Genomic DNA, 25,358 nt, shown 5'->3' on the forward strand with positions numbered 1-25,358 from the left:
GAGGGGTGGTGGTGGGGTGTGGAGAACGTCTTCAGAAATTGAAGTAGGAGGAAGCTGCTGTCATATAGGCTGCTGTCACAGATTCCTCAGAAAGGAAACCTAATCAAAAGGGCAAGATCGCCATTTTATTTTTAACACACAGCCTGGCACATGGTTGGGGCTCAGTATCGCTGAATCGAGCCTCAGGTGCCCAACAACGTGCCCATGGGCCGCCTGGAAGTCTGAGACCCTGTCACTGAGCCCTAGGCACCAATAGTCTATAATGGAAGACAAGACTTCCAGAGAGCAAGATGAATAGATTGAATAGAATAGATTGAATAGAAGAATAGGTTGAATAGAACCATAAACGTTAACCTCGGCCGTCAGCGCCCGTTAATTCCAGGAACCCTTAATTGCAAGAAACCTTCACGACCTGAGCCCTCCTCCCTCTCGCCCAAAGGCCGGGTCAACCCCGGAAAGCTGGCGATGGCCCAGCGCTCCGCGCAGGGGAAGCGACCAGGGAAGCGTAGACGGGCGCCGTTCCCCTGTGGCGCGGCCGGCCGGCGGCGGCAGGACGCTTCCGGGGAGCGCGGGGAGCGCGGGCGGCGGAGCCCGCAACGGCGCTAGGCCGGAGCGCGGCCGGGGGAGGGGCGGCGGCGGGGCCGGGCGCGTGCGCGCGCACCTCACACTCCGCCGCCCGGGGACGCCCACTCGCGAGTCGGGGCGGTAGGCCGGCCCGCACAGTCCGCCCCTCGGCCCTCGGGCCCGCGCACGCGTCTGCCCAACGGGCTTCGGTTCCCGGCTGGTCGGCGCTCTGCGGGCCGAGGGAGGCAGGGCCGAGGCCCGGGCCGCAGCCCCGCACCGCGTGGACGCGCTGCCTCTCCTGCCGCCGCCGCCGCCGCCAGATCGAGCAGCTGCGAGCGCCCGGAGGCATCGCGGAGGAGGCCCGAGGGCGGCCGGCGGCCGGGCGGAGGGAGACGGAGCCGACCCCCGCGCGCCCGGGGCCGCCGCCGCCTCCCCAGGGCTGGGCGAGGAATGAGCAGGCGCCCGGCCCGGGCTCTCGGACCGAGGGGCCGTGGCTTGGCTTCTTCCCACGCAGCGGGGCTCGCGCGCCGGCGGCCTCGCTGAGGGAGCAAGCGCCGGGGCTGACTTAACCGGCCGCCGGGAGAAGGCGGAGGAGGAGGAGGAGGGGAGGAGCCGGGCGGGGCGGCCGCCGCGCTCCCCTCCCCTCGCCCGCGCACGCCGGGGCCGCTCAGTGGCCGCCCGCGGAGGAAGTTCCGCTCCTCGCAGAGCCGGGCGGTAGCAACAGCGGCGGCGGCGGCGGCGGCGGCCGGCAGGGCAGGTAGCGCGGCGGCGAATGCCCTTCGCGCCGGCCGTCGAGGGGCAGCGTCGGAGCTCTCCCGGGGGCCCGGGGCTTGCGGGCGGCGTCGGGAGGCGCGGGCGTCCGAGCCCTGCCGCTCCTTCACCCGGCGCTGCTGCCTCGGCTTCAGCGAGGTGGGACCTTCCTCCCTCCCCGGGGGCGGACTTCCGAGCAGACCCTTCTTTTTCCACCGCCGAGGTGAAGGGATCCTGGCGTCGAAGCGTCCTAGGGGGTTCAGCGAGCCTTCTACAACTCCTCGGATCTCATCAGGCCCCCTTTTGGGGCGGGAGACCACAGCGGAGCATCTGGCTGTGTACAGGAGTGGGAGAGCCCACCTTGCATCGTCTCCGCAGTGCTGCTTGCCTCATCTACCCTTAGGAATGGAGAGGAGGCTTGGAATAACCCGATGAGGTACCGAAAGCCAAATGGCCAAGAAAATATAACAGAACATACACTCGCCATCGTTTGGGGGCCGCGCACGTTTCTGAATGTAATTGGACGAGCGTGAAAGAGGTGCCCTATTAAAAAGCACAACAGTCCGTTAAGGGGAGAAAAATTGAGTTTCCCCATTTTTGCCAAGATTTTGAAGACTGTTCAATGCATTGTACATTTGATGTAAGATGAGAACTTTATAAAATATTCTGTCCAAGAGCGTAAACGATGACTACCCCAGCCCTGCTGCCCCTATCCGGACGAAGGATACCTCCTCTGAACCTGGGGCCGCCTTCCTTCCCCCATCACAGGGCGACTTTGAGACTTTCTGAGAAGTTTATCCTCCTCCTTATTCTAAGTGCCTTCATCACCCTGTGTTTTGGGGCATTCTTCTTCCTTCCAGACTCTTCAAAACACAAACGCTTTGATCTGGGTTTGGAAGATGTGTTAATTCCTCATGTAGATGCCAACAGAGGGGCTAAGAACCCTGGAGTCTTCCTGATCCATGGACCCGATGAACATAGACACAGGTTTGTTTATTTCAGAAGTTCTGACATTAACATTTGGCAGAGCAAGGTATGGCTTATTGCCTCAAATCGCTCATTTCTTTTTGCGTTGTACTTTTGAATGTAATTCTCCCTGAGTTGTAAGAGTTGTATTGTTATTTCAAAACTGGTTGAATAGAACCATAAGCTGAAAGGACGCCTAGAGCCCCATCTAAAGACGACTCCTTCGTTTTATATAGGAGAAAAATTTGTGCTCAGAGATGTTGTGTCTAATGTGAACAACTGGGAATGGAGGTTATGAAAACTTAATCTAAAGCGATAGCAGCATATGCTGCGCCTTCATTTGTGAAGAATGTGTTGCATTGAGTTATTGTGTCACCCTGTGAAATAGATCCATGGTATCCTGATATCTATGGGTTTGTTCCCTACCAAAGGGCTGTCATTCTCTGGCTTGTAGTTGAAGCTTAGTAGTGAATCTTAGCTTTTTAGGAAGACAAAATGAGCAGAATATACCGGTCGTTTCTTAACATGCAAAAATATCCTGATTTTTGTTATTTTCAGCGGGTGTGTTTTGGTGCTCTGTGTGGAATTAGTTAACGATATCATTGAATCTTAAATCATTTCACTTTGTGAGTCTTGTAGACAAGATTTGATTATGTTTTTAATTTAATATTGCTCTGATTTTTTTTTTTTTAATGTGAGAGATAGAGGGTGTCAAGTAACTATTAGAATCTGTTCGATTAAAGAGGTCACGTTCTTTCAAATCAAATCTGAAGTGAGCTCTTGGGAGAGTATAGCAAATTAGGATAAAACGGGAGCTCTAGTTACATTTCCTTTGAATCATTTATGTAATTTGTATCAGAAGAGTTTGAGAAAGTAGTTTACTTTTTTCAAACCTACGTTTTTTTTTTTACCTGTGAAATCTTTTCCCTTTCTTCTCTATTTCTTAAAATAATTTTTGAGTATATGAAAAAAAATCGTTTGCTCGAGTTCTGTTTTCAGCTGACTTTAGTTTTAACTTTTTATCAAGTACCACGTTTTTGAAAAAGCTTGAGTTCAAATGTGAGTCTAAGTTAAATACTTGGGAGAATGCACTGTTGTAATGAGAGCTGGTTTTTCCTTTTTCTCAATCTGCTTAATTCATTATTTGCTTGTTGGTTCTTTGACTTTTGGCTGAACTTTATCGAGTTGTTAGTTCTAAAATTGTCTCATACCATTCTTCTGTCACTAAATTAATATGGAATTTTTGCCATCATTTTCAACTTCTGTAGTCTTTTGCATTTGTTTCCTTTATTTTGCCCTTTGCTCTTTGTGACTGAGAAAAATCTGATGTGACGTGTGAAATATGTTGCTGAAAAATTAACACTGAAAGTACTGTTTCCTTGAAAATCTGATTTCCCATGGTGTTTATATAAGCTATATAATATTTGAAAAAAAGATGTAAGATTGGCTTTAGAACTCTTTGATAGCCACGCATTAACATTTTTTAACTCTTTTATTACAGTAATTTGTCGTAAACAGTTTTTTAAAATATTTTAAGTGTGATCTAAAGGTTAAAAATATGTGACAACATTTTAGTTTAAAAACATTTACGGGGGCCAGGTTGGTGGTGTAGTGGTTAAGTTCCCATGCTCCGCTTCCGTGGCCCGGGTTTGCTGGTTCAGATCCCTGGTGCAGACCTAGCGCTGCTTATCAAGCCATGCTGTGGTGGTGTCCCACTTAAAATAGAGGAAGATTGGTACAGGTGTTAGCTCAGCACAGTCTTCCTCAAGCAAAAATAGAGGAAGATTGGCAACAGTTGTTAGCTCAAGGCCAGTCTTCCTCACACACAAAAAAGAAATTTACAGAAAAATTCTCAGTTAACTGGAGGTAAAATTTAAATTTTGAGTGGAAATAACAGCTATGTGCATTTTATTCACATTTTTAAAAGCCTGCTTAAATCTCTTAAACAAGGCTTCTTAAATTTATATAGCCTGTGAATACATGTGCTTGTGTGTTGCTATCCAAAACTATTGGGTTCCTGAGTTTGGAGTGAGAGATGAATTATTCTGATAGCAAGGGTTGGTGAGTGAGCCAAATCCTGAGTTTTGGATAGGAAGAGTCTGGATAACAAGTGGTATATATGAGAATTTATTCAAATATGTTTGGTTCCTGAGTTTTGAAAAGCAAGACTCTAAATAGTGAGAGCTCAGGTAATGAGGGATCCGTGTATTATCTCTGTGCATATTTCTGTGGTTATATCAGTGTATTTTTATATTTGTTTAGTATGTTATTGATTGTCGCTTACCATATCTGAAAAGACAGTCTGTAGTGATAAGAATTCTTCTAATTTGAGCAATGAAGTACACTTCGAATTAGAGATTGTGCAAATAATGTTTAAAATGTGAGACGTAAAACATCAAACTAATGTATAAACACTAACTTATTTAAAAGTAATTCAGAGAGATAGCTTTTTTTTTTTTCTTTTTTCTGTGAGGAAGATTGGCAGTGAGCTAACGTGTGTTGCCAGCCTTCCTCTATTTTATATGGAATGCTGCCACAGCATGGCTTGACGGGCAGTGCTAGGTCTGCACCTGAGATCTGGGCCTGCAGACACCAGGCCACCAAGCTGGAGCACGTGAACTTAAGCACTACGCCGCCAGGCGAGCCTAAGAAAGATAGCGTTTTAACAGAATTAGTTGGTACTAAGATCATACCTGTTTTGGGTGTGGTCAAAAAATCTTTCTTAATTTGGAAGATACAAATTGATAATTTATATTAATTTTGCGTGTGTGGAGAAAGGTGCAGGATAGAGGGATAAGCAGCCTGACTTTAATGGATAAATAATGAAAAAGAAATCATGGCCATTATTTCTTATTCACAGTATTTACGAGATACTTGTTGAATAATGGCTTTTCTTTATTAATGAATCAGTATAGTAGTTAGGTGCTTAAGCTCTGGAGTCAGACTGCATGGATTCATACCCTAGTTTGTTATTGATTAGATATGGAATCTTGAGCAAATTTGTAAACTGTATGCCTAAGGTGCTTCCTCTGGATGACAGTGGGGCCTTCTTTACAGATTGTTATATTGAACGGGATAGTCCATGCAAAGTGTTCAACATAGTTCACGGGATAGTACATGTAAAGTGCTCAACATAGTTCCTAGCATTTAGTAAATGCTCAATAAATATTAGCTATTATTATTATTATCAATAATTATAGTTTTAATTGAATATTTTCATTCTGAGCCTACTTACCTTTAAATACCGTGCATGTTTCTGAAAAGTTGCGTACAGGTTAATTAATATTTTAAAAGTACACCAGAACCTTATTGTCTAAAGGAACATTTTATAACCAAACCTAGTTAGCAACAAATGTATATTGCATATCTACTATGTGTCGGGCCCTGCTTTGATGGAGCTTCTGGTCTGGGGGGGATGATGGGCATGAAACAAATACACTTATTTTCGAGGTGTGGTGAGTGTTATGAAGTTGTGCTCACTGCTATTAGAACACATAATGGTGTGATTTAGCCATCGGGGGTGGGTGCGGTGGGCAGTGGGAATAGGGAAGGCTTTGCTGGGGAAGCAGTGGCTCAGAAACTTAGAACAGATAGGAGATGGATTGCTAACTGAGGGGGAGATGTAGGAGAAAGTGGGCAAAGCAGAGGACATGACCTGTGTGAGAGCCCTAAGGTAAAAAATCTTGGCATCGTTGAGGGTCTGAGAAATGTTCGGTACGCTTGGAGTAGAGATCAGCGGTGTGGGGCTGGCTGAAGACACTAGAGGAGAGGTCAGATTCAACCTCCTTATTGTTGGGACGGTTTGAATTAGTTGCCAGCATTCACAGATTAGGAGATTGCACATGAAAGTCTAGATTTCTGATTTCTCTTGAAAAATTAGAGGATATGGCAACCCCCAAGTCTGTATTTCAGATGGCAACACTCAGCTGCGTCTGGGCAGCAGCTACTCCCTCAAGAGGGCCATGTGCTCTTCATTTTATGCACTCAATTAGGTTGCCAGATAAGTAAATCTCTCTAATGAATCAATATTTAACCTGGTTGTTGTTGAGTTTGGAATCCCTAGGCAGGATCCTGGAGAGTTTGTAGTTAAGTATTTTGGTCTTTATCCTAAGTACTATAGGAAGTCATTGCAGAGTTTTCATTAAAGCAAGGGAATGACATAATCATTTTTAAAAAATTTAAATAATCACTTTGGTTGCAGTGTAAACATAGATTGGCGAGGAGCAGGAGGAAATGTAGTGAAAGCAGTTGCGGGGGGGTCTAGGTCACAGAGGATATTGGCCTAGACCACAGTGGTGACAGTGGAGGAGGAGAGAAATTAGTGGAGAAAGGTGGTTGATTGAAGAGATGTTAAACTGTTCACTTTTGCAGAAGTTGGTGGTTGATTGAATATGGCGGCTAAGGTGGGAGGACGAAGGAGTCCAGGATAACTCCCAGTTTCTGTCTGACATGGCTATGGATTACTAAAAAAAATACACTATATGTAATTAATACTTTATATAATTGATATTACATGAATTTAAGATAAAGTATTTTCATGAGAAAACCTATATGTCCCTTCTGTTAAGTGGTTCCTAAATAATCCAGAGTTTTTAAACAATATGTACCTTTCAGATTATAGCAACATAAAATGTGTAGTTTGATGTCGATGATAGTCATTTTTAGCATCTGTGATTTTAAAGTAATCAAAACAGGTATTGGTTGTAATAGACATGAATGTTGTTATAAATATACACTGATAGACAAAATAGTGTGTTCATAATTTGTGCACATAATAGACTTATCTAATTAAAATTTTACTTACTAATTTCTTTCATTTCTTTTTCATTTCTTCTGACATTGGGCTTTGTGCTTTTGTTTTGTTTTTAAAATATTTATTCGAACTGCCAATAAGTTGCCTCCTGTAGTTAGCATTTTGTTAGTCTGAATTGAGTACTTGAGGGTCAGGTATATGTTAACTGCTGACGGTTTCCTCACACAGAAAGAACATAAGCTTTGGAATCCGAAGGAGCTGAGATTGTGACTTGGGTCTGCTAACTAGCTGTGTGATATTGTACTAGACATAATCACTCTAAGCCTGTGCTGGCCAGTGTGGTAGTCAGTAGTCACGTGTGGCTGTTGAACTTGACATGTGGCTGGTCCAGATTGCAGTATGCTTTAGTGAGATTTTCTTAAGATTTTTATGTCCTGATTTGTAGCTTTTCCTTGATTGAGTTTTGCTTTTTATTGTGAGTAGAGATTTTAAATCTCACTATTATGATTTTAATTTTCTTACTATCTTTCCTCATCTCGTCCTTCTTCCATGCCTTTTTTTTCCCTATCTTGCTCTTTGCTTAGGGCTTTCTGCTCCTGTTTTGGGGCGGTCACATCATTTTATCCTTTAAGTCTGATGGACTTTCTCTTATGTTTACCCCTACTGGCTCATGGTTGTTTTTCCTACTTCCCTTTACTCAGACGTGAGTAAGGTAAGGTCTGTTTGTACTTGATGTTTATCGACAGTCTGATGTACGTGTCTTCGTTGCTTTTTCTTTTTTTTTGTTTGTTTCCTTATGTATTGAGTGAATAGCCTTTTAGCTCTGTAGTTGCAGCTCTCAGTCTGTTTTCCTCTGTTCTGCTATGATAGTAGCATCTTTAGTCCTCTCAACTGCTTTGGTGCTGGAGTAGATTTTTATGCACTTCCCACATTCAGAGCACAATTGGCCGCATGGATGGCTACTGAGATTCTTCCTGTCTTGTCCCTTGCCACCTAGAGTACAGTTTTTCAGTTTGCCTCTCATGCACTTACTTCCCCCATTCTCCAGGAGCTGTTCTCTCACAGAGCCTCGCTAGTTAGATAATAAGGTAAGAATTGGGAAGAGACTGTGAAGAAAGGCAAGTTGAACAGTGCGCTGACTGCGTGGAGATCTCTGTCACATTTTCTCACTGGGACAGGTGCTTCGGTCTCTGAGCTAAGTTGTAGTTGGGGTAAGGTGGTAGTTTGGGCATTGTTTATTTCATTGAGGTAAAGTTGGTTCTGTACAATCGAGGTGTGGGTATAAATTAATAAGAGTTCTTCCAGTTTCTGACATGATGGCTCTTATTTCTTTGATAGTCTTAGTTTTTCTCATTTTCTATTTCTTTTGTAAGTATTAATACTGACTTGGAAGAGCTGTATTTGGGGGCTGCTCACCAGATAACATTTTGTATACTCTTATTTAAAGTCTAATTTTGATCCTAAGCAAAGTGACAGTGACGTTGTTTTTATTAATTCAGCATTATCAAGTCACTGAGTATAGCAGTATGTTTCTCATTCTCCTCAGAAATGAATAAACTGTTTGTATGGTACGGTTAAAGTTCGGAATGCTGAGGTGGAAGTCGTGATTTTCACGTTTGGTTAATGAGTATTGAAAATTCCAGGAGATGACATACTGTGCAATGCCCCAGAAGCTGAATGTTAATATCTGAACAGTATTTATTGGATGAAGTTAAATATTTCAAGGAAATAAAATTTGTTCAAGCATTAGTTTATTTGCTTTAAAAGCTATAATAGCCTTTCCAGAATTTGTTTTTTTTTTTTGAGGAAGATCAGCCCTGAACTAACATCTGTGCCCATCTTCCTCCCCTTTGTACGTGGGACACCTGCCACAGCATGGCTTGCTGAGTGGTGCCATGTTCGCACCTGGGATCCAAACCAGCGAACCTGGGCTGCCAAAGCAGAACAGGCAAACTTAACCGCTGTGCCACCAGGCCGACGCCTGTCTTGGGTTTTATAAGAAGTGTTCTAGGCCTATGAAATATTTATTTACTCTTATTTATTAATATTTCTTTTGCATTTTCTTCTTATTAAAGGATCAAGCACAATCTTAGAGTATTCCTTCCAAATTATTAACATAGACTGATGTAGATTTATGTATTTTTTTTGAGGAAGATTAGCCCTGTGCTGACTACTGCCAGCCCTCCTCTTTTTGCTGAGGAAGCCTGGCCTTAAGCTAACATCTGTGCCCATCTTCCTCTACTTTGTATGTGGGACGCCTACCACAGCATGGCTTACCAAGCAGTGCCATGTCCACACCCGGGATCCGAACAGGCGAACCCTGGGCTGCCGAGAAGCGGAACGTGCACACTTAACCGCTGCACCACCGGCCCGGCCCCTGATGTAGATTATATAGCCTGTATAACATGTAGTTTAAGATTAGATTTTATTTTTTTATCATTATTTATTGTAAATCTGTGCTTGAGTTACCTTGAGTGATTTACATTTAATCGTATTTACTAGTAGTATTCTCTGGTCTACAGGGTTCTTGTTAATATTAATTTACCCGTTAACAGCTGAGATTGCCCAAACCCACATATAGATTTATTCCCTTATCTCCCCTGCCTTTAGGTAGTCTTTTTCCCGTGTACTTCTTTCTCCCGTATTGTCTGTGATTGCATATTTGCACTCATTTGCTTACTTATGTCTCTCCCAATAGAACATGGGCTCCTTGAGGACAAATGACTGTCTTTTATTTCTCTTTATATCTCCAATGGTAGAAGTACATTCAATCCTTAATAAAAGTAAATACCTATTGAATAAATGATGCTCATGGCAAGGTGACAGATTCCACAAAGAGAAGGTGTAAACACAATGCAAGGAAGTATTGAGAGAGAAGATGCAAAAGTAGGAGGAATGATGTCTTAAGGTAAGAAGGATACAGTCTTTAATAAAGGCCGTTTATAAAAATAATTAAAAAAAATTAGGCAATAATTTGTGTTCGTCCTATCTAGAATGTACTTAATCCTACAAATATATCTAAGGTATTTGCATGCCCTCACATTGAGCTCCTTCTTTAGGAAAAAAGGAAGAAAACAGTAGAGAGTATGTGATGAGTATTTTCACATATTTAGCCTTTTGTCTTTACATCAAATCTGTAAGATAGGTATTACTAATCTCACGTTTACCACTATGGGTGCTGTAAAATTTAGATCATGCCGAAAGTTGGAAAGTTGGCATCGCAGAAGCTAAACGTCTATTCAAAATCAGTAGCATGTGGTAAACATTAATTTAATTGATTAACTGGACAAACATTATGTTTACTGTTGTTTGAAAACTATAGCAATATTTAACTTATGGTTTCAGCTGACTCCATGTATTCATTAGCTAGGAAAATGATTTTGCTGCTTTCATTTTCCATAATTATGCAAATTCTGTCAGAAAAGTTTATTTTGATTGCCGTTGAATTTTTGGTGGAACTTCTTCCTTTTAGCACATGGCTGTAATGAGGAATGTACTGGAGATTTATTTTCAGACTGGGTTTTAAGATTTATTATAAAGAATAATAAAGAAAAGAACATTGGGCTCAGTGTTAAGAGATAGAGTTTCTGGTTTCAGCATCGTCCTTAATTTTTGGAGTGTGTTTAGATAAGCTGTTTCACTTCTCTGTGCCTTATTTATGAAATGAGAGAATTGATTGGATCTTTAAAGATTTCCTTCGAGCTCATGCATATGAAATGCTAGTAATTTTATGAAGTAAGGAACTGAAGAATGTGTAGTAATGTAGTTCAAGACATCACAGAGCCAGCCCTGATGGCCCGGTGGTTAAAATCTGGTGCTCACTGCTGCGGCGGCCTGGGTTTACTTCCCGGTCACAGAACCACGCCGCCCACCTGTCAGTTGCCATGCTGTGGCGGTGGCTCACATAGAAGAGCTAGAATGACTTACAACTAAGATTTGCATCATGTACTGGGGCTTTGGGGAGGGGGAAAACAAAGGGAAAGATTGGCAACAGACGTTAGCTCAGGGCAAATCTTTCGCTGCCAAAAAAAGATCACAAATGCTGTGAAAATAAAACGTATTCTAAATAGGAATTAGCAGTGTCATTTTTATATATAAAAATTAAGATTTAAAAAATCATTTTATAAATGTAATTTATTTATATTATCATATGATTATTTATTTAGTCATGTACTGCATAGTGATGTTGTGGTCAATGTCTGACCACATATAGGATGGTGGTCCCATAAGATTAGTACTGTGTAGCCTGCCTGGGAGTGTAGTGAGTTACACCATCTAGGTTTGTGTAAGTACATGCCGTGATGTTCTCACAACAATGAAATTGCATAACAATGTATTTCTCAGAACATATCTATCATTATGTGACGCATGGCTGTAATGAAACTTGTACCAGTTTAAAAAGTGTAAATGAATGAAATGCTGTTTTATATATTTTTGTTTCTCATAAGCTTTAAAGTGGACTTTATTGAACATTTTGTATACCAACCTGAAGGCAATAGGTATATTTATAAAAATATCTCCAGGTGTCATTTTTGAGCCCAGTTAACAATTGCATCTCTTAATTCATTACTTAAGACTTGAGGATAGAGTCTGTGGAAAACAAGAGTCCTTGAATAATTCAGGCCTTGGATTCTGTGAAGGCACTTATTACTCCTGATGCAAAATTTTCTTTGATGTAAGGCTATAGTTTCCTTACCTTAATATTGAGAGATGCCATTGAAAATGTCTATTCTCTTTTGTTCTTTGTATCTTAATAAGAACTTTAGGGACAAGTTATATAGGTAGTTTAAAAAAAATGGTATGAAATAATCTGAAGACTACAAAGGGCGATGTGTGCACTGTTTTTCCTTTTACATTTTTGATGTTTATGTATTTATAAAATCAACCTCTATTACTTAGGAAGATTGCTTGGCCTCTCCTTAGTGATATTGATGTTAACCATTAAAAAATATTGGTCATGTTCATTTATTCAACAAGTGTCTTTGAGTATTTATTGTGCGTCAAGCATTATACTAAATATTGGGGATAACTGGAGAATGTTATAGAAGATTAATTTTGACTCAGACACTACTGAAAAATTTAAATCTTAGGTTCAAATCTTAACATCATTTTTAAAGCGTATATCATTATCTTTGGAGTCAGATTCTAGGAGTCTTAGAGAAACCTTTTTGCCCCGTTGAGGCTCTGGTGCGTGCATTTAGGTCATTGACATTTTTTGAGACTTCAGATAAGTTATTGCCTTATCTCTCTTCCTCTTTGTTTTTTTTGAATATGCATTTATACCATTAATTTCTGCATTTCTGGCATATGGACTGGGTTATCTGGAAATAGGGTACAGTGTTCTGAAGCTTTTTTCAATCGGGAACCAGACCCTGGCATCTGAAAAAATATGCCAATCATTGTGCTAAATTGAGATCTGGCACAATGGTATGTATTTATGTATCTAAAACCATTTATATGTAGCTATCTATGGTTATATTTGTACATTTATTTATAAAGTTATATGTACATACATAAACTCTTCAATTACTTGAAAGAAAGGTGACATCTGATGCAAAGTTTATCTCTGTTTGGTGTGTATCTGTTTTGTATATAATAATAAATGTGAATTATCTTTCCATTAATATATGATGCCATTAATAAACATTTACCTTTTCATGACCTAGATTTTTTTCCTTTACTTAAAAAGATTGGTAATACCTAGGGTGCAGTGAACATTGAGCAGTTGGGCTCCTCTTGTGCTTACACTGTTGGTGTAAGTGTAAATTAATAGAATTTTTGTGAAGAACAATTTAGTAATACCAACTAATTTAAAGTACATATTCTTTGATTCAGCAATTCTTCTAAGGACTTGTCCTTGGGAAGTCTTCACATCAGCGCACAAACAAATGTTCAAGAAGGTCCCCTGAAGCTAACATGACGTACTGTAAATGATTCAAGTGTCTGTCAATAGGGGATTAGTTAAATAAATGATAATATATCTCAATATATAGAGTTCTTTTTTTTTTTTTTTAAAAAAACCATATGGATCTTTCCAGTTACTCCTGAAAGTACCACAATATTTTAAATTCATAGTTTTATAATAGTATGTTTTGATATCTGGTCTAAGTCATTTGTATCATTCTTGTTTTATAAAAAGTTATACGCATACATAAAAGTTTCAACAGATAACATCACTGTGCCCACTATTTCAAATCTTAGCATTTTCCTATTTTAGTTGAAGATTACCCTTGTTGAGGTAAATCTCTAGCCTGAGTTTGACATTGTCTTTTTCAGTTCATGGTTTTATACTACAGCATATATATCTACAGCATATATATTGATATAAATTATATAGAAAAATAAATATATATAATTATATATTATGTATATTATATATACTTTACATATAGAGTATATATATGTAAAGTGTATAGACATTATTATATTTGTAATGTATACATACATTAAATATATCATTATGCAAGTTTTTTTAATGATTTATGTATGTTGCTATATTGGGCTCTGGTTCAATTACTTTATCCACTTAGATATTCCATTGTATAATTAAACCTCAAATTATTTATATATTACCCTGTTGCTGTATTTTTAGGTTAAATCCATATTATTACTGCAAAAAATTCTCATACATGTGTTCTTGGGCATATGTGTTTTTTTTCTTCAGGGTAAAAACTTAGTAATAGAATTATTGAGTTGTAAAATATGTGCATCATTGACTCTAAATTTTGTTGCTAAGTTAGTCTGCACATTAGTTGTACCAATTTATATACCCACCTGCATATTACAAACCATGATATTGTTAGATTTTAAAAATCTTTACCAATCCAATGCTAATTTTAGTTTTTATTTCCCTGATTACTAGTGAAGTGGATTTTTTTAATAACGTATTTATTGGTTGTTTAGGTTTCCTAGTCTTCAAGTTGCTCATTCATAATTTTTGCCAATTTTTCTTTTGAGGTATTCTCTTTTTTCTTATTTATTTGTAGATATTATTTATACATTCTGGATGAATTCTTTGTTACATGCATTTCACATATCTTCTTGCAATGGATGCCTTATTTTTATACTTTGTTTATGGTGTTTTTAGTTTTACAGAAATTTCAAATTTTAATGTAATTGAAATTGTCAGTATTTTCCCTTATGATATTGCTGTTTGGATTTTGCTTAGGGAATGCCTTTCTACCCTGAAGTTATAGTCTCTTATATTTTTAATTATGGTTGTTTTAAAGTTTTATTTTTCACATCTAGGGATGTAATCTACTTGATTTTGATTTTTGTGTATGATGAGGTAGAGATTGAATTTATGTTTTTTTATGTGGGTGTCCAGTTGTCCCTGTGCTCCTTATTGAATAGTCTGTCCTTTTCTATGGATTTGTAATGCCGTTTCTGCCATATAACAATTTTTCATATTTTCATAGGTTTGTTTCTGGGTTTTCTACATCCTTTTGTTTATTTCTGTTGTATTAGCATAGCATGCTGTTTTGATAATAAGTGTGATAATAAATGTTGCTTTAGATAAGCCTTGATATTAGGCAATGCTATGGACTGAATGTTTGTGTCTTCCCAAAATTTATATGTTGAAATCCTTGTTCCCAGTGTGACGGTATTAGGAGGTGGGGCCTTTGGGAGGCAATTATGTCATGAAGGTGAAACCTTCATGAATGGGATTAGTGGTGTCCTTATAAAAAGACACGAGCGAGCTTGCCTTCTCTCTCTCTGCTCTTTCTACCATGTGGGAAGTCAGAAGTCTGTAACCTGGAAAAGGGCTCTCACCAGAACTCAGCCATGCTGGCACCCTGATCTCAGACCTCTAGTCTGCAGAACTGTGAGAAATAAGTTTTTGTTGTTTATAAGCCATTCAGTCTATGGTACTTTGTTATAGCGGCACAAACTGACTGAGACAGGTAGAGTGGGTTCTTCTACTTTGTTCTTTAAAGTTGTATTTGCTCTTCTTGATTCTAAGTTCTTTCATAAGTATTTATTTTTTTGAGGTAAACTTTGCATAACAAAATTAACCATCTTAAGGTAAACAATTTAGTGGCGTTTAATGTGTTCACAGCATTGTCAAACCACCACTTCTATTTAGTTCTAAAACATTTTCATATCCCCAAAAGATACTCCATACCCATTAAGCAGTCACTCCCCACTCCCTCATCCCTGCCAGCCCCTGGCAAAACCAGCAGTCTGTTGTCTCTAAGGATTTACCTATTCTGGTAAATATTTTACTTATGTGGTAAATATTTCACATAAGTGGAATCATCCTATATAAGACATTTTGTGTCTGACGTGGTTCACTTAGGGTAATGTTTTTGAAACTCGTCTACCTTGTAGCATGTATCAATACTTCATTCCTTTTTATGACTGAATAATATTCCATTGTATGTATATATACAGTTTCTTTCTGCATTCATCTGGTGATGGACCTTTGGATTGTTTCCACCTTTTAGCTATTGTGAATAGTGCAGCTGTGAACATGTGTGTGCATGTATTTGTTTGAGTACCTGTTTCCAGTTCTCTTGAGTGTATACCTAGAAGTAGAAGTTTTGGGTCATATGATAATTCTATGTTTAACTTTTTGAGGAACTGCCAAGCTGTTTTGCAGTGCAGCTGAATCATTTCACATTTCCATCAGCAATGTCTGAGGGTTCCAATTTCTCCGCATCCTCGTCAACACTTAAAAAAGTTATATCCACACTAGGAAGTGTGTGTGAAGTGGTATCTCTGTGGCTTTGATTTGCATTTCCCTAACGACTAGGGATGTTGAACATCTTTTCATGTCCTTCTTGGCCATTTGTATATCTTTTTTGGAGAAATGTCCGGCCAAGTTCTTTGTCCATTTTTAAAATTGGGTGGTTTGTCTCTTTGTTGTTGAGTTTTAGGAGTTCCTTATATTTTCTGGATACTAGACCCTTATCAGATGTTTGGTTTGCAATATTTTCTCTCTTTCTCTAGGTTCTCTTTCATTTTCTTGATAATGTCCTTTGATGCAAAATGTTTTTAATTTTGTTGAAGCCCAACTTTTCTTTTGTCGTTTATGCTTTTGGTGTCATATTGAAGAATACTTTGCCAAACTAAGGTCGTGAAGATTTATTTTTCTTTTCTAAAGACTTTTGTGATTTTAACTTACATATTTATTTATTTATTTATTAAAGATTGGCCCTGAGCTATCATCTGTTGCCAATCTTCCTCTCTTTTTTCCCCCCCAAACTCTGCCAGTACATAGTTGTGTATCCTAGTTGTAGGTCCTTCTAGTTCTTCTGTATGGGACACCGCCTCAGCATGGCTTGATGAGTGGTGCTGGGTCCATGCCCAGGATCCGAACTGGCAAACCCTGGGCCACTGAAGCGGAATGCATGAACTTAATCACTTAGCCATGGGGCTGGTCCCCTTAACTTAGATTTTTAGGTTGTGGAGCCATCCTGAGTTTTTGTGTATGGTGTGAGATAGGGGTCTAACTTCATTATTTTGTATGTGGCTATCTGGTTGACCCAGCACCATTTGTTGAAGAGACTATTTTTCCCTGTTGAATAGGGTTGGCACTCTTGTTGAAAATCAGTTGGCTATATAAGTATGAGTTTATTTGTAGACTCTCAGTTCTATTTCATTTATCTATATATTTTTATCCTATGCTGCTACCATACTTTTTCTTCTTTTTTCCTTTTTGAGGAAGAGTAGCCCTGAGCTAACATCTGCTGCCAATCTTTCTCTTTTTGCTGAGGAAAATTGGCCCTGAGCTAACATCCGTGCCCATCTTCCTCTATTTTATATGTGGGACACCTACCACAGCATGGCTTGGTAAGGAGTGTGTAGGTCCATGCCTTGGGTCCTATCTGGCGAACCCCAGGCTGCAGAAGTGGCGTATGTGAACTTAACCGCTGTGCCACCAGGCCAGCCCCTGCGTTGCTTTGATTATTGTAGCTGTGTAGCAAGTTTTGACGCTGGGAAGTGTGAGTGCGCCAAAACTGGTATTCCTTTTCAGTATTGTTTTGACTATTTGGGGCCACTCGCAATTGCTTATGAATTTGAGGATCAGCTTTTCAGTTTCTGCAGATGCAGCTGTTGGAATTTTGGTAGGGATTGTGCTGAATTTGTAGATCACTTTGGGTAGTATTGTCATCTTAACAGTATTAAGTCTTCTGATCCATGAGCCCCTGACATCTTTCTGTTGTTTAGGTCTTCTCTAATTTCTTTCAGCAATGTTTGTAGTTTTCAGTTTACAAGTGTTTCACCTGCTTGGTTAAATTTATTCCTAGATACTTAGTTCTTTTGTATGTTATTGTGAAGAGAATTGTTTTCTCAATTTTATTGTTTGGATTTTTCGTTTCTGATGCATAGAAACACAACTGATTTTTTCTTATGCCCTCAACTTTACTGAATTCATTTTTTAGCTCTAGTATTCATTTTGTGGATTCTTTGGAACTTTCTTTACATATAGGATCATGCCATCTGTGAATAGAGATAGTTTTACTTCTTCCTTTTCAATTTGGATGCCTTTTATTTCTTTTTCTTGCCTAATTGCTCTGGCTAGAACTTAGAATACAGTGTTGAGTAGTAGTGGTGAAAGCAAGCATCTTTGTCTTTTTCCTGATCTTAGGGGCAAAGCTTCCGATCTTTCACCATTGAGTATGATGTTAGCTGTGGATTTTTCATGAATGCCCTTTATCATGTTAAGGAAGTTTCTTTGTATTCCTAGTTTGCAGAATATGTTATTATGAAAGGGTGTTGGACTTCGTCAGATACTTTTTCTGCATCAGTCGAGGTGATCATGTATTTTATTCCCTTAGTTCTATTAATGTGGTGGTTTACATTGATTGATTTTTTTTGTGTTGAATCACTTTTGCATTTCTGGAATAAAGTCCTCTTGGCTCGTGGTATATAATCCTTTTAATATGCTCTTGGAATCAGCTTGCTATTATTTTGTTGAGGATTTTTGCTTATATATTTATAAAGGATATTGGTCTGTAGTTTTCTTGTCCTCTCTTTGTCTGGCTTTGATATCAGAACTAGCTTCACAGAGTGAGTTAGGAAGGGTTCCCTCCTCTTCTGTTTTTTGGGAAGAGTTTGAGAAGGATTGGTGTTAATTCTTCTTTAAATGTGGTAGAAGTCACCTGTGAAACCATCTGGTCCTGGGCTTTTCTTTGTTGGAAGGTTTTTGATTCCTGATTCAAGTTCTTTCCCTGTTAGAGATCTATTCAGATTTTCTATTTCTTCTTGAATCAGTTTTCGTAGTTTGTCTGTTTCTAGAAATGTGTCCACTTCATCTAGGTTATCTAATTTGTTGGTGTACAATTGTCACAGTATTCTCTTTAATCTTTTTTATTTCTGTAAGATTAATAGTAATGTCCCCATTTTTATTTCTGATTTTGATTATTTGTATCATCTCTGTTTTTTTTCTTTTTCATTTAGATAAAGGTTTGTCAAATTTGTTGATCTTTTCAAAGAACCAACGTTTGGTTTTATTGATTGTCTCTATTGTTTTTCTATTCTTTATTTTGCTTATCTCTACTCTAATATTCATTGTTTTTTCCTTCTGCTAGCTTTGGGTTTAGTTTGATCTTCTTTTTCTAGTTCCTTAAATTGTAAAGTTACATTATTAATTTGAGATTTTCTTTTTAAATGTAGCTATTTACTACTGTGAATTTCCCTCTGAGCATTGCTTTAGTTGTATCCCATAACTTTTGGTATATTGTTTTCCTTCATCTTGTATTTTCTAATTTGCCATGTGATTTCTTCTTTGACCCATTGGTTGTTTAAAGAGTATGTTGTTTAATTTCCATGTAGTTTTGAATTTTCATTTTCCTTCTGTTACTGATTTCTAATTTCATTCCATTGTGGTCAGTGAAGATACTGTGTATGATTTAATCTCTTTACGTTTATTGAGAATTATTTTGTAGTCTAACATGTGATCTTTCTTGGAGAGTGTTCTGTGTGCACTTGAGAAGTTGGATTCTGCTGTTGTTGGGTAGAGTATTCTGTATACGTTTGTTAGGTCTAGTGGGTTTGTAGTGTTGTTCAATTCTTCTCTTTCCATGTAGATCTTCTGTCTAGATGTTCTAACCATTATTAAAAGTAGGGCATTGAACTCTTCAACCGTTATTGTAAAATTGTCTATTTCTCCCTTCAGTCTTATCAGTGCTTGCTTCATATTTTTTTGGGTTCTCTTGTTTGCTGTGTATATAATTGTTATATCTTCTTGATGAATTGACTTTTGTATATATTTTAGAATTACATTATCAAGATCCTATCCTTTGCTTTCCAGTCTCCCTTTAGTACTTCCAGTTAGTTGAACCCTACAGGAAACCAACTGACAAGAGAGGTAATTAGCAGAGTCAAAGCCCCTAGCATCATGAAGCAGAGTATGGAAGAGTGGATTTAGGATTGAGGGTTTTGGTTTACTCACTGGTGCTATCTGGCTTCCTTGTTTTTAGTATATGGAGTTTAATTAGGTCTAGATGAGCAGTCAGTGGAGCAGTCTATGAGAGGCCTTTTCTTTGCAGAGTTGGAGCTCAATAGTCAGCAGCTCACCTCAGGCAAATTGGATGCCTGTTGGGATGGGCCTTTTCTCTGGAGAGCCGGCAGTGTCCCTAAGGTGATAGTTTTGAACTGGGTAGATGATCAGGAGGACCTCTTCCCAGGAGTGACTGAGACATGCCCTCTCAGCTTGTGCTGAAAGTTATAGCAGTTCTCAACTCAGGCAGGAAAATAGCCTTGAAGGAGAGCATGCTATATAGGTTAGTGCCTTTCTAGGTCCCAGTCTCTTCTCAGATTCTTGAAAGTACCTTCTAGATGAGTGAATAATAGTAAATAATAATTATGGGCTTGTTGACTGCCTTCCTGCATTCCACTATGTTCTCATTCATATCATATTTGGAATAACTTGAGGTTTTAAGCATGTAGGTGGAACTTCTCTATTTTTCAGTGGTGTTGGTGTGTCAGAATTTTCTATTCTACATTGGTTGAATTGCCTTAGCAGGCTTTGAGAGGGAGTGAGTCAAAGGCATGTGCTTAGGTCATGGTCCAAGAATACTTCTCCATTTGCATTAAAAAGAATTATAGAAGAGGAATCTTGGATACAAACAGTAGAAACCAACTGTAATGCATGTAAAAAAGGTATTTATTAGTTGGCTTTCAGAATTATATAAAGTCTGGACAGCTAGTTTTAGAAAATAGTCCAGCATTAAAGGAAGCCGGGTTTGCAGAACTGTAGTAAAGGTTAAGGAACAGTTAGTGTACGACTGCCGGTGCTGCTAGTCACTGAGTGCTGGTTATGGCTTTGTTACTTCTGGACGCTGAATTCCTCTGCTTTCTGAGTGATTTCTCAAACTGAGTCCTTGTTTCTTTATGTCACTTACTCCAGATCTGTAAAGCTAGCCAGAGCATCTGATTGCCTCAGTGTAGGTGATAGGCCCTTGCTTTGCTGTTAGATGATAAAGTCTCTTGAACATTCTGGCTTCTATAAGAAGAGAAGGGATTCTGCTACCAATATACTGATGAATTCCTGAATTTAGATAGAGGATTACATATTAACATCTTGAAGAAACATAAAGTAAACCGCAAAGAACCCGAAGTTTTATTACAGTGACTTGTATTTTAGTTGGGGATAAGTTCTTACTTGTGCTGTGCTATTTAGAAATATAGATATAGGGAGCAAAATGGTGGGGTGAGCTGACCTGGGATACTCTCCCCTCCAAAATACAATAAAAGATTGGAAGAACTGAATTTCAGAGAACAAAAATAATGCCAGCTCGTTAGAGACCTACAATTCCAGGACGGCGGAGATCATAAACCTTGCTTTACACCTGCAGAGGCGCTGGAATGGTAGGAGAGAACATCGCTCCCTCCCCTAGAGTCTGCGATCTCTGCGGCGCGGGGAGCTAACACGCCGCTCTCGACCCCCATCTAGTGGCGACAGGCTGTAACTGCAACTGAATTCTACTACCATGAGAAAAAACCGCTCATCTACCATCCAGCAATTTATAAAAGCCCCAGACCAGAAGGAAAACAATAAAAACACAGAATTAAGTCCTGAGGACTTGGAATTAGGTAAAGTAAGTGATAATGAATTCAGAGTAGCTGTAATTAAAAAACTCAATGAGGTAGAGAGAAAGATAGAGAAACAAGTTGAGTTCTGGAGTTACTTCACAAAAGAGATTGAAATCATAAAGAAGAATCAAACAGAATTACTTGAGATGAAAAACACAATGGACCAGATAAAACAGAATGCGGATTCCCTGAATGCCCGTGTAGACAACATAGAGGAGAAAATTAGCATAATCGAGGACAGACAGGCTGAATGGCACCAGACAGAGGAAGAAAGAGAACTAAGAATTAAAAAAAATGAGGAAAATCTCCAAGAGACAATGGATTCAATGAGGAGTAAGAACATAAGGATCATAGGAATTCCCGAGAATATGGAAAAGGAAAATGGAGCAGAAAGTGTGCTTAACGAAATTATTGAAGAGAACTTCCCAAATCTAGGGATCAACGGAGAAATGTGTTTAGAGGAGGGTTTTAGATCTCCTAGATTTGTCAATGTAAAAAGAGCTGTCCCAAGGCACATAGTAGTAAAGTTGGCAAATAGGAATGATAAGGAGAGAATACTCAGGGAAGTAAGGGAAAAAAAGAGAATAACCTATAAAGGAGCCCCTATCAGACTGTCAGCGGATTTCTCTACAGAAACCCTACAAGCTAGGAGAGAATGGAGTGACATATTCAAAGCTTTAAAGGATAAAAACCTTCAGCCAAGAATACTCTATCCAGCAAGAATTTCCTTCAGATATGAGGGAGAAATTAAATCTTTTCCAGACAAACAAAAGTTAAGGGAATTTGTTACTAAAAGCCCTCCATTACAAGAAATCCTCAAGAAGGCTCTCATACTTGAAAAAAGAAAAAAGGGAGAAAGGGGACACAATCCACAGACTAGGGAGACCGATGGATAGAACCAGAACAGGATAGCAAATATTCAATTATAGCATTAGGGTAAAGGTAAGGAAACCACCAAAACAAGGGCGATCTTAGCACGCTAACTACAAATGAAAAAGACGAGTTGGAATAAAATATGAAAATAATTATTTAGGAGGGGAAGAGCAAAGGGTCTGAATCAGTATTGGTCGAGTAAGTAAGAGACCACCAGAGAATAGACTATATTATACACAAGATTCTAAATACAATCTTCAAGGTAGACACTAAAATAAAGTACAGAACAGAGTCACAAATCATAAATAAGGAAAAATCTAAGAAACCCAGCATAAGAAATTGCAGTATTAAATGGGTAGGCTAAAGCACACAGGAAAAGAAACACAGGAAAACAAGATAATGAGCGACAGATTAACAGCATTAAGTCCACATGCATCAATAATCACTCTCAATGTGAACGGATTGAACTCTCCAATAAAAAGACACAGAGTGGCAAAATGGATTAAAGAACAAGATCCAAGAATTTGTTGCCTCCAAGAAACACACCTCAGCCCCAAGGACAAACACAGACTCAGGGTGAAGGGGTGGAGGACAATACTTCAAGCAAATAGCAAGGAAAAAAAGGCAGGTGTTGCAAGTCTCATATCAGACCAAGTGGATTTCAAAATAAGACAGGTAAAGAGAGACACAGAGGGACAATATATAATGATCAAAGGGACACTTCATCAAGAAGAAATAACGCTTATAAATATTTATGCACCCAACACAGGAGCACCAAGATTCATAAAGCAACTATTAACAGACCTAAAGGAAGATGTTAAAGACAACACAATAATAGTAGGGGACCTCAACACCCCACTCACATCAAGGGACAGATCATCCAGACAGAAAATCAACAAGGAAATAGTGGAGCTAAATGAAAAACTAAAACAATTGGACTTAATAGACATATATAGATCACTCCACCCTGAAAGAGCTGAATACACATTCTTCTCAAGTGCACATGGAACATTCTCAAGGATAGACCATATGTTGGGAAACAAGGCAAGCCTCTACAAATTTAAAAAAATTGAAATAATAACAAGCATCTTCTCCGATCATAATGCTATAAGGCTAGAAATTAATTACAAGAAAAAAGCTGAGAAAGGCACAAAGATGTGGAGACTAAACAACACACTACTGAACAAGCAATGGGTCATTGAAGAAATAAAAAAATACTTGGAAACAAATGAAAATGATAGGATGCCCTACCAAGTCATATGGGATACAGCAAAAGCTGTATTAAGAGGAAAATTCATCGCAATACAGGCACATCTTAACAAACAAGAAAAATCCCAAATAAGCAACCTTAAAGCACACCTAACTGAACTAGAGAAAAAAGAACAAATGAAGCCCAAAGTCAGCAGAAGGAGAGAAATAATAAAAATCACAGCAGAAATAAATACTATTGAAATGAAAAAGGCAGTAGAAAGGATCAATGAGACAAAGAGCTGGTTTTTTGAGAAGATAAATAAAATTGACAACCCCCTAGCCAGGCTTACAAAGAAAAAAAGGGAGAAAGCTGAAATAAACAAAATCAGAAATGAGCGAGGAGAAATAACAACAGACTCTGCAGAAATACAACAGATTATAAGAGAATACTACAAAAAACTATATACCAACAGAATGGATAACCTAGAGGAAATGGATAAATTCTTGGACTCCTACAATCTCCCAAAGCACACTCAAGAAGAGGCAGACAATTTGAACAGACCAATCACAAGGAAAGAGATTGAAACAGCAATCAAAAACATCCCAAAGAATAAAACGCCAGGACCAGATGGCTTTCCTGGGGAATTCTACCAAACTTTCAGAGAGGATTGAAATACCTATCCTTTTCAAGCTATTCCAAAAAATTAGGGAAGATGGAACACTTCCTAACACATTCTATGAGGCCGACATCACGCTGATACCAAAGCCTGACAAGGACGCCATGAAAAAAGAGAAATAGAGGCCAATATCACTGATGAACATAGATGCAAAAATTCTAAGCAAAATTTTGGCAACCAGAATTCAGCAATTCATCAAAAGAATCATACATCAGGATCAGGTGGGATTCATACCAGGGAGACAGGGATGGTTCAACATCCGCAAATCAATCAACGTGATACACCACATCAACAAACTGAGGAATAAAAACCACACGATCATCTCAATAGATGCAGAGAAGGCATTTGACAAGATCCAACAGCCATTTATGATAAAAACTCTGAACAAAATGGGCATAGAAGGAAACTACCTCATTTTAATAGAGGCCATATATGACAAACCCATAGCCAACATCATACTCAATGGGCAAAAACTGAACGCCATCCCCCTGAAAACAGGAACGAGACAAGGATGCCCTCTATCACCACTCTTATTTAACATAGTACTGGAGGTCCTGGCCAGAGCAATCAGGCAAGAAAAAGGAATAAAAGGAATCCAAATAGGGAGGGAAGAAGTGAAACTCTGGCTGTTTGCAGACGACATGATCTTATATATAGAAAGCCCCAAAGAATCCATTGGGAAATATTAGAAGTAATCAACAACTACAGCAAAGTTGCAGAGTATAAAATCAATTTGCATAAATCAGTAGCATTTCTATACTCCAGTAACGAACCAACAGAAAAAGAACTCAAGAACACAATACCATTCACAATCGCAACAAAAAGAATAAAATATCTTGGGGTAAACTTAACTAAGGAAGTGAAGGACCTATATAATGAAAATTACAAGGCCTTTCTGAGAGAATTGGATGATGACATAAGGAGATGGAAAGACATTCCTTGTACATGGATTGGAAGAATAAACATAGTTAAAATGTCCGTTCTACCTAAAGCAATCTACAGATTCAACGCCATCCCAATCAGAATCCCAATGACATTCTTTACAGAATTAGAACAAAGAATCCTAAAATTCATATGGGGCAACAAAAGACCCCGAATTTCTAAAGCAATCCTGAGAAAAAAGAACACGTGAGGCATCACAATCCCTGACTTCAAAACATACTACAAAGCTACAGTAATCAAAACAGCATGGTACTGGGACAAAAACAGGTGCACATATCAATGGAATAGAATTGAAAGCCCAGAAATAAAACCACACATCTATGGACAGCTTATCTTTGACAAAGGAGCTGAGGGCATACAATGGAGAAAAGAAAGTCTTTTCAACAAATGGTGCTGGGAAAACTGGAAAGCCACATGTAAAAGAATGAAAATTGACCATTCTTTTTCACCATTCACCAAAATAAACTCAAAATGGATTAAAGACCTAAAGGTGAGACCTGAAACCATAAGGCTTCTGGAAGAAAACGTAGGCAGTACACTCTTTGACATCAGTATTAAAAGGATCTTTTCGGACACCATGCCTTCTCTGAGAAGGCATG

At 38.9% G+C, this 25,358-nt stretch overlaps 1 protein-coding gene across 3 annotated transcripts in view; it reads left to right on the forward strand.

Moving 5' to 3' along the window:
* The first annotated feature begins 1,577 nt into the window (after positions 1 to 1,577).
* MAN1A2 (mannosidase alpha class 1A member 2) overlaps positions 1,578 to 25,358 on the forward strand; it is a 194,577-nt gene continuing 170,796 nt past the window's right edge. For 2 of the 3 annotated variants that reach the window (XM_046645240.1, XM_046645241.1), the window contains exon 1: positions 1,578 to 2,301. In XM_046645240.1, coding sequence (XP_046501196.1) covers positions 2,000 to 2,301 — 302 coding nt within the window. In that variant the 5' untranslated portion in view covers positions 1,578 to 1,999. The remainder of the gene's footprint in view (positions 2,302 to 25,358) is intronic. The other variant, XM_046645239.1, reaches the window with a different exon arrangement.

This window comes from Equus quagga, chromosome 18 (genome assembly GCF_021613505.1).
Source record: "Equus quagga isolate Etosha38 chromosome 18, UCLA_HA_Equagga_1.0, whole genome shotgun sequence".
NCBI classification, from domain to species: Eukaryota; Metazoa; Chordata; class Mammalia; order Perissodactyla; family Equidae; genus Equus; species Equus quagga.